Here is a 19,020-nt window from a genome sequence, read left to right as displayed (position 1 = left end):
TTGCTCAATTATCTATTGTAGATTTAATTGATATTGGTTTTATTTTTTTCTTCTTTCCTTCCTTTCTTCTTTCTTTCTTTTCTTACTAAAAAGTCACTAGTTCAGATTTTTCATGGGATGAATCTTGAATAATTAAGCATATTATTTGTTAAGACACCATCTAGAAGGATCTTTCCACTCCCCCCAACAGTAGTCCTATAGAAAGATTACATGAAGTTTCACTTTTAGAATTCTCTTTGATGACAAATATATTAATATTTCCTTTTACAGGTAGATCCAAATGTGGCAGCTTTTAGCAGCAACATGCTGGATGCTTCTTCTTGGACCTGTATATGGTTATCACAAGAAAGGAAGCATCACAAATCCTGAAGCTAACATGAATATTGTAAGTCGTTCATTAAGGGAAAATATTTAAGATAAGGAAGTATTAAACTATTGTCATTTTAGGGGCTTTCCTGGTGTCATTTTAGATATAACTAGTATGCTTGTCCAGTTTTTAAAAATTCTAAATTGACTAAATCTGTGTTTCCAACCTTTGTTCCTTGGCATAATTGACTAACTAAAGAACTGAAAGACCCGACCCAGTTTGGGGAAGTAAGGCTCGCTCTGCTGGTGGTTTGAGCTACCATCTCATGGTGGTTTCCTGAAGAGAAAGTTCACGAATTCCTATTGATTTTTTAGAGAATCCTTGGGCTCTTCCTGAGGTTTCTCCTAGAGCATTTTCTCTGATTTATGAACTACATTCATGTACATTTTAAGTTTAGTAAGCCAGATTTGGTTTGGGCTGCTTATAAACAAAATATCTTAACACGCAGGAATTCATATCAGAAGGGGACTAGAACAAAGTGGAATGAAATAGATCTATGCAAACAACAAAAACAAACAAAAAAAGACCAGTGACAAATGCTTACTATATGCTTCATTCCAGTGGAAAACATATTTCTTGTATATATTGCGTACCGTCATGTCCCCACCCATAACCATTTGTATTAGAACTTTAAGAATAGGAACTATCAATGATATAATTTTTCAAAAAACATTTAGAGAGTGAACCTGAGTGCATTAATAATACCATGCCAAGAAAACTACATGTATGATCACCACCTTACCTTACCAACACCTTGGCATGCATCTTCCTTTTAAAACCCTCCTCAAGTTATCCTGATTTTCCTGCTCTATTGAACAGTAGGTTGTGACTTAAAGTATTATATTGTAATGTGGGTAAAAATCTAGGCATTATATCATGAAGGTATACCTGTTCCTTTCCCCTTTTTAGAGCCAGATTATTTCCTACTGGGGCTATCCTTATGAAACATATGACGTTGTCACAGAAGATGGTTATATCCTCGGAATTTACAGGATTCCTCATGGAAGAGGATGTCCAAAAACAGGTAGGATTTATTTCATTATGAAAGGAATAATGCCTAAAGAGAGATTCCTGGATGTGCTGATAGCAGCAGGACAGCTGTGATTCTAAAATAGAGCCTGTTCTCTTCTGATAGTGGAGGAAAATCATCACCATCACCTCCACTATTCCATTTCATTTGCATAATGCTGGAGTTTTTAAGTCATTAGCATGCACTATTTAGTCTTTCCTTTTCTCCATCATTTTGACCTCTTTCCCACCAAACACGGAAACAAAAGAAAATGTGGTCTTATTCTAGGAATACCCACTTTCCAGCTTAAAAACCAGAACTCTAGGGTCATTTTTGATGCTCTTCTCCCCTCACTTTCTATATCCAGCCAATCACCAAGACCTACCAATTTTGCCTTCTAAATGTCTCTCCAATCTGAAAACTCTCAATTTCAATGTCACTCAAGTCCAGGCTTAGACATTATCATTATCTTTGGCATTATCAGTTCTTTTAAGCTACTGCAATAGCTTTCTAACTGCTTTTATTTCATTTGTAATTAGTTCTCTACACAAGTCATTTGGATTTATTTTTTACAGTAAACCTGACCCTATTAGTTCTATACTTGATTGTAATTAAAGAGCCATTTCTAGCTCCCTGCAATACAGGTTAGTATCTGAGAGAAGACAGGATCCACTTGGCAAGAATTGTTTGCTTCTTCTCTCATTTCTTGGCGCCTTTTATTCTTTGGAGCTTTGTATAAACAAACTTTCCAATATCAAAAGGGGTTATTTGTTAGAAGATTAAAAAACAATTTACTCAATCTAGATGGAACAGTGTTGTTCACTTTATAGAACTGACCATTCCCTAAAATAACTCCATTACCTTTGGAAATACTCGTGAGAACTTTACTTGCCCGAACTTTCACCTTGTCAGTTCTGCCAGGTAGCTGCCAAAAAGCGTGGAAGGAAAGCTGTCTCTACAATGAGAAGCTGCCTGAGGGCTCAGGTTAGAGATGAGCTATGGATTGTGACTGCACTTTGGTGATATTTTAGCAGAATCAGTAACACCTCTCCCTTCTGTCTTTTTCTCAAAAAATATCTCAAATGGATATAGATTTTGATCCTTGTTTCCAGATGGCCGAGGCTCTCTGAGAGTCCAGTCTCGCCTACTCAATCTCAGGAAGCTGGTCGAGCCCCAAAGGGGACCTGTGGGAAAGACTTGTGGCACCAAGAGAGCGTCATAAACCATTCATAAAAGACAGAAGTATCCAGTCACTTCTCTTTCTTCTTCTCAATGTTTTCAGCACCACTTCCCCATTTCCTTCTTTTTCTTTTCTCTTTCTTTAATCAAATTGTTCCAATTCTACATTGTGAGCAGAATTTTTATATCAAATGAACAATTTTACTTTGTGTACATTTCACTTAAAACCTTGCATTTCACTTACTGACAATGCAAATTAACTAGCATAGTACCTCGCATTCAGTGAAATATTCAACAAATGGCATTTTTATTGTCTTTGTTATTATCTTGGAAAAATACAAGCTTTGTAATCAGATGCTTTTTGAGAAATAAAGTGTCATTAATGTGAATAATTATAGAGCAGGTAATTATCGTGGCTGAACAAAATTATATTTTAATTTTAATTTAATTCTTATAACTACACCATAAGATAGCATTTTTTATTATCCCCCATTACAAAATGAGTTAACTAAGGCACAAAGAGGTTGATACATAACAGAAGAGATTTTTGAAGCAGGGCACTCTGACTCCAACAGCTATTTAACAATTCAATACATTGGACATAATCCCAGTTTTACAGAGAGAAACACAAGGCATGGAGAAGATAAATAACTTGACCAGCTTCAGAAGTAGTTCAAAATCCTAAAACCTAGATTTGCCTGGTGGTGCCAAATTTCCTTTCTTAACCTTTCTTTTGTATTGCAGGGAGTCAGAAAAAAGAATTTTCTTGTAGGCCCCAAGGAAGTTCAGATAAAAAAATTCTCATTGCCTGTGTTTTGCAGCTCCAAAGCCTGTTGTGTATTTGCAACATGGCTTAGTTGCATCTGCCAGTAACTGGATTTGCAATCTGCCCAACAACAGCTTGGCTTTCCTTCTGGCAGATGTTGGTTATGATGTGTGGCTTGGGAACAGCCGAGGAAATACTTGGTCCAGAAAACACTTGAAATTTTCACCCAAATCACCAGAATACTGGGCCTTCAGGTAGGAAGAACACTACTAATGACTAAATTGTGTACATTGCTCTTTTATATGGATGACTACCCTTTTGAATTTTCCCTGTTTGTCTAACTGCACATTGTGGAATCCACAAGATGGAAATAAACATACCTTCCTCTACCCAGGTTTTCTTCACAAGCTCTGAAGAAATGCCCATATTATTGCATTGATAGTTGTTTTAAACACTCCACTTGGCCTGTGTGTATGTAAAGTATATAAGAAAGAAAAAAAATCAAAATGCAAATTCCAGGACTATCACATTGTCAATGTGCAGTCCAGAAATTTACATGGTACACTTAATGAAGAGGAATAATAACACTGATCAAGAAATGGGAACAGAAACAATGTTCTGGTTGAAAATCCTGAGAACCAGACATTTGTGTTAAATCAAAATGAGCCAAGCACTTGAGCAGGGATGACACTCCAATGTTTATTCACTGAGGAGTGAAGGAACTCTGTCCTCCATAGACTGAGGGTGCTGAAATCTCTCCATGGAGCCAACCTGCCAACAGCAGTCCCTGGGGGTGTTGTCTGCCTTAGAAGTTAGGCCAACTGAGTCACAGAAGCAAACCTGGCATTTGTAGTGAAGCTAAGAACCATGCCTTGAAGATCACTAAAGCTGCTCGTTCCTTGACCTCATTCGTGCCTCATTCTTGGAAGGCATTTGTCATTCCCTAATTCCACATCCCAGTGCAGTTGTGCCATGACACCATTGCAAATAGCATCATGATTCCCTAGATGAGTGTTTTCCTGACTACACACAGGAGAGAAAGCACCTGAGGCCTCTTTCCTGGAAATGTTGATCCAATCTATCTGGGCTGAGGTCTGCAAGTCTCTTCACTTTTGCTGTTTGTAAAATAAGCATTCCAGGTAATTCTTCTTTTCAAAAGAGTTGGTAAATCTGCTATAGGATTAAGTGAAAAGTGTCTGTAGATTGGGTAAAAAAGCCCCTGATGCTGGGAAAGATCAAAGGCAAAAGGAGAAGGGGGTGGCAGAGGATAAGACGGTTACATAGCATCACTAACTCAATGGATAGAAATTTGAGCAAACTCCAGGAAACAGTAGAGAACAGAGGAGCCTGGCATGCTGCAGACCAAGGGGTCACAAAGACATGACTTAGCGACCAAACAACTACAACTCTGTAGGCTTTGCAAGTCAGAGTTTTCAGTTTCTTAACACAAAGTTACTCTTGGATCAACACGAGATCCTCAGAAGTTGCTTGACATCATGTATTGATTCTAGTCTTATATTTAACAAAAGCTAAGCATCTAGATCTGCAACGCATATGTTTAAGTATTACAAGCCTAACAATGAGATGGATTTTTTCTAACGCTGTTTTGTTTTGTTTTTTTCCTTTGGCAGTTTGGATGAGATGGCTAAATATGACCTTCCAGCCACAATCAATTTTATCATAGAGAAAACCAGACAAGAGCAACTCTACTACGTGGGCCACTCCCAAGGCACCACCATTGGTGTGTTTGGGGCAGATGTGATCTGAGGGTGTCAGGAGATTTTCTTCATATTCATGAAAGGGGTCAGGATTTCTTCCCTCTGTGCAGTCTCTAGCTTGGGGACTTTGAGTTGGAAAAATATCATGCCTGGCTGTCTTCTGAAGAGTAAATAAAGTGAGGATGACTAAGGGATTTTCCTGCTCCCTCAGGACTAAATTTGGAGATTGATGGATAAAACTGAAAGAAAGTCAATTATTTATTTATTCATTTGTGTACCCAAAAAACACTTGCCAGACACTGGGTTAGATACTGGGAAATCAAAGATAAATATGGTATACATCTTTCCCTTGAAGAGCTCACAGTCTAGTAAGGGAAACCAAAAAGAAAGCAGAGAATGACAAGTCTCAGTGATCACATGCCACAATCAATGTGACTTTCAGTTAGTTCCCAGTGGGTGCTAGGGTAGGCTAGATGTGGATGGGACACGTTGGCAGTGCCAGAAGGCTCTCCATTTTCTTCTCTGTTCTCTTTTCAGCTAGAGAACTTGGCAATGCTAACAGCATTTACACCAGGCATTTGAGAGCATTATCATCCATATTTAATAAATGGCTGAACTTAGGAGTCCTTTCTAATGGTGATAATGCCATTAGAAACTCTACATATATATAAATCTAACCTTTGAAAGAGTTATTCTATAAGTATTCTATTTTCCATGTTTACAGATAGAGAAAGCTGAGACTCATAAAGGGGAGGTTAGTTGCCCAAGTTTTCACACAGCTAGCAAATGGGAAACCAAAATTATAGCTCAGTTTTGTCTGATACCAAAGACTATGGTCAAGCTAGAATGGCCATTGGAGTTTACCCAGACATGCCTGACAACAGATATTTGAATCCTTTCTGTAATATTCTCTGTAAGTAGATTTGCATCCTTCAGAAACAGGAAACTCACTTTATTCTGAATTAGCCAGTTTCATCTTTGGAAATTTAAAAATCCTTGCCCCCAAATGGTACTTACTCTGAGTGTCTTTGTTTTCTTTTTTAACATAACTGCTTTTACTATCATTTAAAGTGAGTTAAGTAAGAATTGTTCTAAATCCATGAATTAGTATCTTCTTCCCTTTCAGCTTTCATAGCATTCTCCACTAATCCAGAGCTGGCTAAAAGGATTAAGATATTTTTTGCATTGGCTCCAGTCACGACCTTGAAATACACCCAAAGTCCTATGAAAAAATTTACAAATCTTTCCAGAAAAGCAGTCAAGGTATGTGACAACTTTTCCCCAGGTTTCAGTCTGTGTTAACTAAAACTATCTCTATTTCTACTGATTTCAAGAAAAGACAACTTGAGACATAAAGTTTTACCAAGTGGATCAGTGGTAAAGAGCCTGCCTACGATGCTGAAGACTCGGGTTCGATCCCTGGGTCAGGAAGATCCTCTGAAGAAGGAAATGGCTAACCCCACCAGTATTCTTGCCTGGAGAATTCCATGGATAGAGGAGCCCAGCAGGCTACAGTCCTTGGGGTCACACAGAGTCTGACACAACTGAGCATCTAGAAAGAATAAAATAGGTGCTTGAGGTACACACGTAGGCTTACTGATGATGTACACTTTTGCCAACTGAGTTCAGGATGCTCACTCTGATGCCATTCTACTCTACTGTCTTCATTTTTGATTTACAGGCTTCTCTCTCACACGATTCCTCAATCACAGATATAGCAAGAGCTGATTTGATTGATGGGCTGATTGGTTTAATTTGTTGTTGTTGTTCAGTTGCTCAGTCATGTCCAGCTCTTTGTGACCCCATGGACTGCAGTATGCCAGGCTTCCCTGTTCTTCACCATCTTCTGGAGTTTTCTCAAACTCATGTCCATTGAGCCAGTGATGCCACCAAATCATCTCATCCTCTGTCATTCACTTCTCCTCCTGCCCTCAATCTTTCCCAGCATCAGGGTCCATAAGGGTCTTTTCTAATGAATCAGGTTCTCGCATCAGGTGGCCAAAAAGTATTGGAGCTTCAGCTTCAGCATCAGTACTTCCAATGAATATTCGGGTTGATTTCCTTTAGATTTGATCTCCTTGCAGTCCAAGGGACTCTCAAGAGTCTTCTCCAGCACCACAGTTCAAAAGCATCAGTGGTTTAATTTAGTAGGTTAAATTTCTCTCCAGTGCCTCCTAGTGTATCAAGGACAGTATGGTGTAGTATTTCAGACTATGGAGTCTGATGGCAGGAATTTGAATCCTAGGTAGCTGGGTGAATTTGGTCAAGACCTTAATTCTATGAAATATTTTATTCATCTATTAAGTGAGGATAATAGTAGTCTCTACTCATAGGGCTGCTCTGCGGATTAAGTAAGTACATATATGTAAATCTCTTACACATTGTTAGCCTTTAATAAATTCCAGCCATTGTTATTGCTCTCATGATTTCCATAGAACACTAAAAGTCCAAAGTTGCCCACACTTCGTCAACTCTGTCAACTCCTCAAAACCTAGGCAGTATCCTAAACCTCAGATGATTTCTGCCAGCTGCCAGCTAACTAAATGATTATTTGCTCAATGGAGAGAATTGCTCTTTGTGAGTTGATGTGTTTTCCCGTTACATAGTAATATGGGCTTCTCCCGTGACAGACAGAAGGTGATTAGACTGTTTAGTGATTTCAGTGAAAGCATACGAAAGTGAAAGAATTTTTATAGAAGCCAGGAGTTCTGATGGTGAGAGATAAGCAAATTAGCCCAGGGTGATTTAATTCCATGCCTCTACAACCAAGAAAAACCATAGCAGCAAAACTACGATAACAATGTGAAAAATGCTCACAGATCCCTCATAGTACATGGGCATCTTTTAACATAGAGATTTCAGTCCAACCTGGTCCTACATTATCAGGCAAACAGCACCAGACTTCTTGTTAAATTATTTCAGCATTCCCACAAAGTTAAGAGATATTTTGAGATGGTAGGATCTTCACATTCTCAATTTGCACAACTCTGCTTCAACTTTCATTATGTTTTGATCTACCTATAGTGTAATGCAGTTCAATTCAATTCTTTAAAAAAAAAAAAAAAAAAAGATTATCTAGGAGCTACTGTTTCAAAAGCATGGCACCAGGAAACAGCTATGCCTATAAAGCTACTTTTCAGCCAATCGGCATGACTGAAAATTGTGGTACATGTGTGAATGGTGGAAGACTTGACGGAGAAGAGAATAATGGACAGTTCATAGAAAATAGCTATGTCATGTTAAAGAGTTTTGTTCTGTTGGTGATGGGAAGTCATTGAAGAATGTTGAACAGAGAAATGGATTGATCAGTTTTGTAGTTTTAGAAATATTACCCGTAAGGTGCTTTAACTCCAATAGAGAAGCTACCACATGTGACTAACTCACTAATTCCTAATAGAAATTCCAGTAAAATCATAATGATAGATCAAAAAATTGCCAGACAAACTCAGAGAAAATGTTTCTAGTCATTGAAATCACGGAAGACTTCCTGGATGGCATTTCTGAGTTTGGGCTGAAGGACAAGATTTCAATTTACAATGTCTTGCAGAAAGTCTTTCTAAACTAAGAGGGAAACCTGAGTACCATTTGAAGGGGTGAAGCTTAAGCCATGGGAAATCACATGTAATCGACTTTATTTAGCTTTAAATTTGTGAAAGGTATGAGAAATAATATTGGAAATGTATGAATAGATTCTGTAGGAAATGTAGGAATATTGGAAATGTGGACTTAAATGCCAAGTTAAGAAACTTGGGTAATATTCGATATATGGTGGGTGATCATGGAAGGTATTTACACAAAGGAATGACATGCATAATGCTCTTTTTAGAAAAATTCTCCTGGAGACCAAATGGAAGTGAATGAGAGTAAAAGATATAAGAAGGGCAAAAGATGAGGGAAATGGTTATAAAATTATTGTTACACTTCAGTAGAGAAACTGAGCCAGGGTTGTGCAAAAAGAAGACAAACTTTATAGGATTTGAGAATGAAATGATAGGCATGGTATAAACTTTTAGAGAGTTAAGATTTTTTTTTTTCTCTTTTCCTCTCCTATTAGCCAAACGTTGGTCTTCTAGTTTTTCTCATCAATAGTTGCTCTGTAAATAGTTTTAATTTTAGTGTGCCTGTGGGGAAGATGAGCTTGGGTTCTTTCTACTCTACCACCTTGCCTACTTTGCACTAGGTGTGTTTTAAATGTGATCTATTATCTACACAGAAATTCTTAGTGCACATTGATTTTCTATTTTATAGTTGAGGAAATCCAGGATAATAGAAAAGTGAATACGAGACAGAGTTTAGAGTCAAACCAAGGTATCACTGACCCCAAAGCCCTACGAATTTCCTGTGGAGATGAGTTTTTTAGGGGATGCTCCAGAAAACACTTCAACTAAAGGATCCTGGGAGAAAAAGCTTCAAGAGGTGAGTTGGGAGGACTACAAAGACAAAGTTTAATGGGCTTTTTGGTTCCACTGAGGACTAGTACTGAGCAGATGTCACCCATGTCCAGTACTTGATTGAATTACCATTCGTTTGCCACTTGACATTCACATCCATGAAAGTTGATGGTGTCTTAAATCAATCTTGCAGGTATTATTTGGTGACAAGATGTTCTGTCCTCACACATTTTTTAGCCAATTCATTGCCACCAAGGTATGCAACCGGAAGATATTTCGTCGCATTTGCAGCAACTTTATGTTTACTTTGAGTGGATTTGATCCAAAAAACTTAAACATGGTATGTGTAAGTAGTCAGATCCAGGAAAGCAATTGTTTTGTTGGACAGAGATAAGGAGAGTTCACTCTAAATTGCATGGAAACCACATTTCAAAGTCTTTTTGTCTCCTGGAATGTAACTAGCATGTTCATAGCTTCCAACTCAAGCTGAGAATCCACCTGCTTGAGTAGGAGGATTTGAGGCTTCATTAAATATCTCTTGACTATATTCTTGGACCTGGAAAGAAAAAGTGCGTTGCCTTTTGTCTTTGACCACAGGATGTCCTCTGTGGACTTTACACAGTCACTGCCCTAGACAGGAGAATAGAGGTGAGGGAAGAGAAAATTCTTAAAGATGGGCTTCTTTGCTTAGTTTGTCTTCAGAGGATGTGGTACATGTTTATTCTGAGAGAGAGAGATTGGGCCAGGTGAGAGAGGGGAAGAAAATACTCAAATTCACTTGTGGTGTGATTATATGATTAGCCTTCAGGTAAGAAATAATCTTTTTGCTTTGCAGAGTCGCTTAGATGTTTATTTTGCACAGGGCTCTGCGGGAACATCTGTTCAGACCATGCTGCACTGGGCCCAGGTAGGTACTCCCACTTCCTGATATAACACACACAAATCTCTGCAAGATCCCTGAGGAGCACGTCCAGAGAGCTCACTCTGCGGGTTATGCCACTGTCAGGTGGATGTTTCTGGAATCAGATCAACTCATGTCGATTTTCTTTACTTTCATCTATACTCCAGGTCCTCTGTGTATTCCCAGGTATTCTGACTGAATTCTGATCTTCAGATTACTCCTAATTGTCTTGTCTAGGAAAAGTTTGTGTTTCCTCTTTTGGGAAATCATTCCCTCTAACAGAGCTATACATAACATGATAAACGCTATTCTAGAAAGATCTTTTTACCCTCCAACTGGGATATGGGCAATTTCAGAGTGTGGAAATACTGCTTAATTTAGAGGAAATTAAATGTTAGAAAGGGTTTAAAATGGATTAAGGGTTTCTATTTTTACTCTCCATTTAAGTTTTTTGTGTGTGTTACTATATTTCTCAGTATTTGGCAAGCTCAGCAATAAGTCAAATTCAGTTGGCATAGCTTTCTAAGCCATGTATGCCTGAGTGTGTGTATGTGTGTGTGCACATGTACAAGTGGGGGAGGTTTAATATTTAGTATTTAATTAAATATCTTAATTTTAAAATACTTTAAAAAGTTGAATAAGTATCTGAAATCCCTAGGAATCTGAATTTTAACCTATACCCTGATAAATTTCTTCCATGCTTTAAATTTGACAATCACTGCTATCGATAGTCTTAAATACTAGTTGAAGAGTTCTGCAATTCTTTGAAGAGTTCCACCCTCAAGAGATAAGAGTTCAAGTTCCTAAAGGAAGACAGATATTCCAGATTTAGGGCTTCCTACTGGTGAGGAGACAGGTAGACTCTGAAAGGCATAGTTTTCGAGATAATACAACTTTGATTTCATATTCATTGAGCACTTACAATGTGTTCTTATTGTCCAGATACATATCTCATTGTCTGTTATGAATTCTCCTAACAATCTTTCAATGAAACCATTGATACTCCCCACTCTAAAAATGTCATAGCCAATCCTTAGCTCTCACATTTGACTCTTCTTAAAGCTATCTCTTCTCCTTTGATAGAAAGTTCTCTTGAGAATAGAAATAAGTTGGTGGGGTGGGGAGATAAAATATTTGGTTAAAAGTTACATAGACAGCTAAAGCAAGGATGATGATAATGACATGATGGTAACAATATCAATAAAAAGAGTGATTTCTTGACCATTCCTAGCTGCCACATGCTTTTCATACATTCCTTAATCTTCATAACCCTATAAGCAGAATGCAATTGTCATTTCCATTGCACAGATGAAAAAACAGGTTTAAAGAAGATGCATATACAGCCTGGATCGCAGATTTAATAATCCATTAAGCCTGGATTAAAACTAGTTCTGTTTGATGCTAGAACCCAAGTTCCTAACTATATAGTACATTCTATTGCCTCTCATTCCTGAAAACCTACAGAATTTCAACCACAGCAGACTACTGCCTCTGTGAACATAAATCACAATGGGAAACATTTCAAACAAAAAATCAGAATTAAATCAGTTCAGTGGAAAAAATCAAGTTAAAGGGAAAAAAAACCTTTGGAGTAGTCTGAAAATAATTTAATGAAGTGCTTGAGGTAAAGGTAAAAATTATGTCTCCTCAATCCAAATGGGTGGCAAATAACCAAAAAAAGGAACCCCTAGAAGTATTAATGTTTCTGTATTAATATCTGAAGTCTAAAACTTAAAATAACAAAAGGGCCCACACAGTGTCTCAGACACTCAGCCTGTGGCCATGTTACTGACAACATGGTAGGCTGCTTGGCCATATAGACAGGAGACAGACAGACACTATACCTCAGAAAGCCTTGAAGGTGTTCTTTGAGTGAGCATTCTTTCAAAGGTAGCAAAAATGTTTAAGAATAAGGAATATAGTATAATATCCTAGACCATCTGATAAGATAACAAGGTATAAAATTTAATAATAGTAGCAGTCATTTGTTAATGTATAGCTAGTAAATACTAAAATTCTTGAAGCCAAGATGTTCAAGAATCAATGTAGCATCTTTTAAAACATGTCTATGTATACAGCATAGAATTTATTTAAAGACATCACTGCTCGAAGATTTTCTTTGGAAAAGTATAAAAGGGAAGAGGAGATAGATCCATGAATTTGTATCAATTTTTATCAATTTTATTATTTCACTTATTAAACTTTGACTTTTAGCTCATATGCTAAAGCGTGGGACATTATGTCAATCCTTTTTGTATATTTTTTTCTTACTGTCTTTACATGTATGTTGTTTTCGTATATCATTTTAACGTGTTTATTATTTGTACGTTTTTATAGGCTGTTAATTCTGGTCGGTTCCAAGCTTTTGATTGGGGAAACCCTGATCAGAACATGAAGCACTTCCACCAGGTACAATAACAATAGTCACCACCTGCCTACTGCAAACGAAATTTGTAAAAATAGTATCTACTCATCAAGCACCTACTCACTATGCGCCATTCACTATGCCAGGTACTTTGTATAGATTAGATGCTATTTCGGGGGATCTTGCTGCTGCTAAGTCGCTTCAGTCATGTCCAACTCTGTGTGACCCCATAGACGGCAGCCCACCAGGCTCCTCCGTCCCTGGGATTCTCCAGGCAAGACCACTGGAGAGGGTTGCCATTTCCTTCTCCAATGCATGAAAGTGAAAAGTGAAAGTGAAGTTGCTCAGTCGTGTCTGACTCTTAGCGACCCCATGGACTGCAGCCTACCGGGCTCCTCCGTCCATGGGATTCTCCAGGCAAGAGTACCGGAGTGGGGTGCCATTGCCTTCTCCTTGGGGGATCTTACCACTTGCCATATCACTGTTTTTGATTCTCAGCATGACCTTCCCAGATAAATATTAGGTTAGGTAAATTGTCTCTATTTTTCTAGAAGCTCAGAGAAGTTAGGTGAATTGTCAAAAATTATTTAGCTAGTAAAGAACCAGAATACCACCCAGGGTTCCTGGATCAAAAGTCCATTCTTCTTCTGTGACACTTACTCCTTCTCAAAAAATAGAAACTCTCAGCACTTAAGACCATATTTTTAAAGAAAGAATTAAAGATGCATAATTTTATTTCTAAAGCATATTCTCTGGCTTCTTATCCATCCCTCATAAATGAACCTCATAAAATGAACTAACATTATCCTAATAAGTTTTTGGATGTCATTTGCTGCTCATTCAAAAAAAAATTATGAATTATTAAAGATATTCCAGACAGAATTATCACCTTTCGAAAAAAGCAATGCTGTTTGCCAGATAATGATATGTCCATTTATATCTTAACATTATGTATGAAAACTTCCTATGCGAAAAAACTCCGTATTAAAGTGAATAGGCATTGTTGTTAATTTTTCCAGTATTTAAGGAAATACAGTGATGGCTTCAGCTTCTGGCTAATAGACTGAGCTCAAATTAAGCAAGTAAGCAACAAAGATACATGGATTTTTTTCAAATCAGGCATGTGGAAATTTGGAGATTTTTTTAAACTAATTTCACTGTTACCATAATAATTATGATAGTGAAAATGCATAACTTCAAGTAGTGTGAAAAATCTGATTTTCCCCTAAACTGCTATAGTTGTATGTGTGGGGAGAGGTGTGTGCCCACACACCCAAACTCACTCACTGTGTCAGAGTGCTTAATCACTCTTGTGATTAACAACTCCTTGTACTAGCAACAGTATGTAGTTGCTTTAGGAAAAGCTTTTTAGATGATGACCTCACTCTATAAGACTCAAATACCTACTTGGATGAAAGCTGAATCACAGGTATTAACGCTGTCATTTTGCTCGCAGATTCTACCAAAATACATGGCAGTTCAGGTTCAATTATGGATCTTTTGCTTGGAACTTTAGGGAGGAAAAGAAAACTTAAACTGTAAACAATATATAAGTTTTAACAATTAATAACCTTTGTCACACTATAAGTAATGTCATCATAAGTTAGACAGATGTAATTACCAATATAATCACCAATCCTGTATTACTAAAAAAAAGTGAAAAAAGAAAAATTTCTGGGCCAAAAGCCACCACATATCATTTGGATCCTGATCTGGATGTTCATTTTTGTTTTGACATCTTCTGGGCTTCCCAGTTCATTCTGAGTAGGGTATTAAATTACTGCAGTAAATGTATTCTGATTTCAGGAGCTCCTCAGACTCACTTGTGCCTTAAAAACTTGCTAATATTTTTGCTTCCTCTGTGCCGTGCTGTTTTTCTATTCTTTATCTTTCTCTATCTTTGCATTTGAATATTTATGCCTTGTATTATTCTACTGAGAACACTACCAAGTCAGGAAAAGCAAGCCTCTTCTTTCATCAGTCGCACTTGGCATTGAGTGCACCAGGCTTTCCTTAGCTCACCGTTCCCTTGCATGCAGTACTCATTAGTGCTAATCTTCACTGATTTCCTTCTTTGCCCTTCACATTGTATTCTCATGGCTATACATTCCTATTTACCACTTGCTTCTAAGCCCAGATCCAAGGTCTCCCAGTATTACAAGGCAAGGACTTATATTTAAGATATTTGCTAATGCAAAGACCCATCTACTGATGGTGACATGTGGAATGGCTATACCAGTGCTCTGCCTGCAAATCACTCTTTTAAGAGAACTCATGGTACAGTTACCGAGTCAGGGGTCTCCCCAGGCACATTTCTAGTCTTAGAAATCTCTTCCTGGCCAAAGTTACTGTTTTCTAATGATTCACAACTTGGTCCATGTTACCTTTTCTTCTTAGTCTTGCTGCTGAAATTACCTATGGTGCATTAATCGCCTTTGGCTACCATAAAAAATCCCATAGACTGAGTGGCTTAAACAACAGAAATTTATTTCTAACAGTCCTGGAAGCTGGAAGTCCGAGAGCAGGGGTGCCAGCATGGTCAGGTTCTAGTGAGGGCTCTCTTACTGGATTGCAGACAGTCACCTTCTCCATGCATGTCCACATAGCCTTTCCTCTCTGTGTCTGGTTGAAGAGAGAGATCTCTCTCACTTCCCCTTCCTATAAGGCCACCAATCCTGTTGGATTAGGATCCAAACCTTATGACCTCATTTAACCTTAATTACTTCCTAAAATCCTTTTCTCTAAATACAATCACCTTGGGGTTAAGGTTCAATTTATGAATTTGGGGAGAACACAATTTAGTCCATAGAATATGTAGGTCTTTACAATGCAAGTAGTAAAAATCACTCTATTTTAAATTTTATAAAAATATGGTTTGGTTTTACTGAAATAAGAAGTATAATGGTAAACTCACAATAGCCAGGAATATATGGAATCATCAGGCTCTCTCTTTCTCCCTGTCACTCTCTCTCAATTCTGCTTGCATATGCTGCTTGCATTTTGACACAATTTCTAAGATAGTAGTACAATGGGGAATGTATGTACGTAACATACAGTAACATTGAGAACATGCAGAACTTGCTTAACAACTGATAATTGATGTTCCTTCTATAATACGATTTTCTGTGAAAACTATTTTTCTCTCTCTTCAATTTTATTTAGCTTACACCTCCTTTATACAACGTTTCTAATATGGAAGTTCCAACAGCAGTGTGGAGTGGTGGACAGGACTGCGTGGCTGATCTCAAAGATGTTGAGGATTTACTCCCGACAATTACCAAGCTCATTTATTACAAGTCAATTCCACACTATAATCATGTGGATTTTTACCTCGGACAGGATGCACCCCGTGAAATTTACCAAGACCTAATTAGAATGATAGAGGAATGGTTGTAAAATTAAATACGCTTTCCTTTCTCTAAGGAAGTGGATTTTAGTCATAAAAATGTGGTAGACAGACTCTGAGGTAACCCCTCTAATAATTTGTGGTCCACCCAGGAACCACAAATTTGTGTAATACTTTCCCCTTGAGTGTGGGAGGGACCTGAGACTTGCTTCAAGACAGGAGAATTGGCAAAGGTGATGGGATGTCATCCTCTAATTGCAGTCTATGGTATAAGAATCCATCTTAGCAGACTAGAGCAACATATTCTCCTTGTTGGCTTAATAAGGCAAACAAATGTTTGAAGGAACCGTGTGTGGCTTCTAGGATCTGCAGCTGATAACTTGCAAAGAATTGGGACTCTCCGTCATATATGAGAAAATGAATTCTGTCTAAAACCTGAATGAGCTTAGGAGTCCATTCTTTCCCTGTTCGGCCTCTTATTGAGAAAGCAGTCTGTCTAACACCTGGATTGCAGCCTGAGAACCAGTGAGACCTGAAGCAGAGGACCTAACCATGCCATACCTGAACTACTGACCCACAGAAAGTGAGATAATAAATATTGTTTTAAATCACTAAATTTGTGGTCATTTGCTATCAGCAGTGGCAAACTACTACTGTTATTATTAATAATGAATTTTTATTATTACCATTATCATTATTTTTTCTTTGGTTAGACACTCGAGAAATCCTGTTTCTTATTTCATTATTTTTCTCTGTCTTATTTTTCTTCTCACGAGGAACTGAGTTGAATATTTCTTGTTAAGCAGATCTGCGAGTGATTCATTCTCGCAGTGTGATACCATATTCTCTTATTGTGGTAAGGACACTTAACGTAAGATTTACTCTCTTAATATGTTTTTAAGTGTATTTTTAAGTGGGTCACCTACCCAGGGGTGTGGGTTTTGATTATACCACATCTTCACTCCTCCTTCCTGTCTTGTTGTTCCTTTTTTGTATCTTTAACTGTGGAAAATATTTTCTGGTAGTCCTCAGGTCATTCTCATCGATAGTTGCTTTGTAAATAGTTGTAATTTTGATGTGCTCATGGGAGGAGGGGAGCTCAGTTCTCCCTACTCTGCTATCTTGATCACTTCCCTTACACCATTTTTTTAATCTGTTCATTTTGCATTGGAGTATAACCAATTAACAATGTTGTGACAATTTCAGGTGAACAGCAAAGAGACTCAGCCATACATATACATGTATCCTTCCCCCTCAGACTCCCCTCCCATCCAGGCTACCACATAACATTGACCAGAGCTCCCTGTGTTATACAATAGGTCCTTGTTGGTTATCCATTTTAATTATAGCAGTGTGTACACAACATTATAGGTAGGATTTTCTCTTAATCAGGTAGGATTTTTGTGTTTATATTCCTACATTTTGAAAATATTGTCTTAATTTATAATTTATTTTCAGTAGGAGGCTCAAGGTACATCACCACCATTCTCATCAATCATTATCAATTTAATATTTTTAGTTTGATTTTTTATTACATGTTCAGGAATCTGAACTAGCAACTTCCAGAGGGGAGAACATTTTAATATGGAACCATTTTTCAGTTCTACTATCAGGCTTCTGTGCACAGGACTTGAGGAGTCAGAATCTCCTTGGTGACAGCATGTCTTTGCAATTCTTACCAGTTATTCATATAAAAAATTTACCCTGCACCTCTTATGTGTTCCTTGGTGGCTCAGATGATAAAGAATCTTCCTGGAATGCAGGAACCCTGGGTTTAATCCCTGGGTTAGGAAGATGCGCTGAAGAAGAGAATGGCTACCCACTCCAGTATTCTGGCCTGGAAAATTGCATAGACTGTACAGTCCATGGGGCTGCAAAGAGTTGGACATGACTGAGAGACTTTAACACACACACACACACACAATATATATATTTAGCACTTGTTAGCTTATTTGGCATTTATCAAAGGCATAGCCAAAGATGTCTATTCCTGTTCCTGTCTCTGTGATATGGTACTCTGCTTATCTTATTTTAAGGAAGACCATTGATGCTCAGAAGACTTAAATACTAACTCAGGCAAATATTTAAGAATAACAATCAAATCTGGATCTTGAGTGCAGAGTTATTGAAATCCAAATTCTAGCTCTTGATACTTGATGGTATTGTTCCCCTAAAGATGTAGATGAGGAAATCCAATATAAGTTGTCCTGGTCAGGGAAGGTCCTGCTTATTAGAGAATTTCTGAGGCTTTGTACAGTGGGTAAGGGCAGAATTTAATACATGTTTTTACTTAAGAGAAAAGTCTATAAAGTAAACAGGGGGCTTCCCTGGTGCTCAGTGGTAAAGAATCTGTCTGCCAGTGCAGGAGACATGGGTTTAATCCCTGATCAGGGAAGATCCCAGATGCTATGGAGCAACTAAACCCATGCACCACAACTATTGAGCCTGTGCTCTGGAGCCCAGGAGCCACAACTACTGAAGCCTGCACACACGAGAGTTCATGTTCTGCAACAAGAGAAGCCACCACAATGAGAAGCACACACATCACCACCAGAGAGTAGCCCCCACTCCCCGCAACTAAAGAAAAACATGTTCAGCGATGAGGACACAGCATTTACTTATTTATTTAAATAAAATTTAAAATTAAACAGGGAGACTAAAGCAAAATCACCAGAGAACAGAAAGGGAGTGGCCGAACCAGAAACAAGGACAAGGTATAAGATGGGTAATGTCCAGACAGAGCAGGAGTGTGGGTGACTAAGTGAAACAGGCTACCCAGGTTCTGAGTCAAAATTAGGTTGGCACAGAACAAAGCCAGATTTGGCAGCCTGGCTGGTATTTATCTACCAATGTGTTGATAGGTGTGTTGTGATAGTTTTTCCATAGTCACACTTTAAGGTAGCAATCACTTGACCCTACCCAATGTAATTCATCTCCATGAAGCCCTGTCTTGCAACACTGGAGAATTACCCAACCCT

The 19,020-nt window shown here is 38.0% G+C and overlaps 1 protein-coding gene across 3 annotated transcripts; it reads left to right on the top strand.

Moving 5' to 3' along the window:
- The first annotated feature begins 280 nt into the window (after positions 1-280).
- LIPK (lipase family member K) lies at positions 281-16,092 on the top strand. 3 transcript variants are annotated; one of them, XM_081573611.1, is made up of 9 exons: positions 281-385; positions 1,277-1,391; positions 3,476-3,575; positions 4,953-5,062; positions 6,166-6,302; positions 9,624-9,770; positions 10,266-10,337; positions 12,669-12,740; positions 15,859-16,092. In XM_081573611.1, the coding sequence occupies exons 1-9, from the start codon at positions 281-283 to the stop codon at positions 16,090-16,092; spliced, it is 1,092 nt and encodes a 363-aa protein (XP_081429737.1). The 3 variants fall into 3 exon arrangements, with proteins under 3 accessions (XP_081429737.1, XP_081429736.1, XP_081429738.1); XM_081573610.1 differs by having other exon boundaries at positions 3,377-3,575; XM_081573612.1 differs by lacking the exon at positions 9,624-9,770 and having other exon boundaries at positions 377-385; positions 3,377-3,575.
- The last annotated feature ends 2,928 nt before the right edge of the window (positions 16,093-19,020 follow it).

Source organism: Giraffa tippelskirchi, chromosome 2 (assembly GCF_054371585.1).
Source record: "Giraffa tippelskirchi isolate mGirTip1 chromosome 2, T2T-mGirTip1v1.2.pri, whole genome shotgun sequence".
Lineage (NCBI taxonomy): Eukaryota > Metazoa > Chordata > Mammalia > Artiodactyla > Giraffidae > Giraffa > Giraffa tippelskirchi.
The sequence above is the reverse complement of the archived record's forward strand: the minus strand, read 5'-3'. Positions and strand labels throughout refer to the sequence as shown.

Coding starts and splice junctions, on each gene's coding strand:
- LIPK (XM_081573610.1), top strand. CDS start 281: ATGTGGCAGCTTTTAGCAGCAACATGCTGGATGCTTCTTCTTGGACCT. Junction 5,063..6,165: donor CTCCCAAGGCACCACCATTG/GTGTGTTTGGGG, acceptor CTTCCCTTTCAG/CTTTCATAGCATTCTCCACT. Junction 9,771..10,265: donor ATCCAAAAAACTTAAACATG/GTATGTGTAAGT, acceptor TTTGCTTTGCAG/AGTCGCTTAGATGTTTATTT.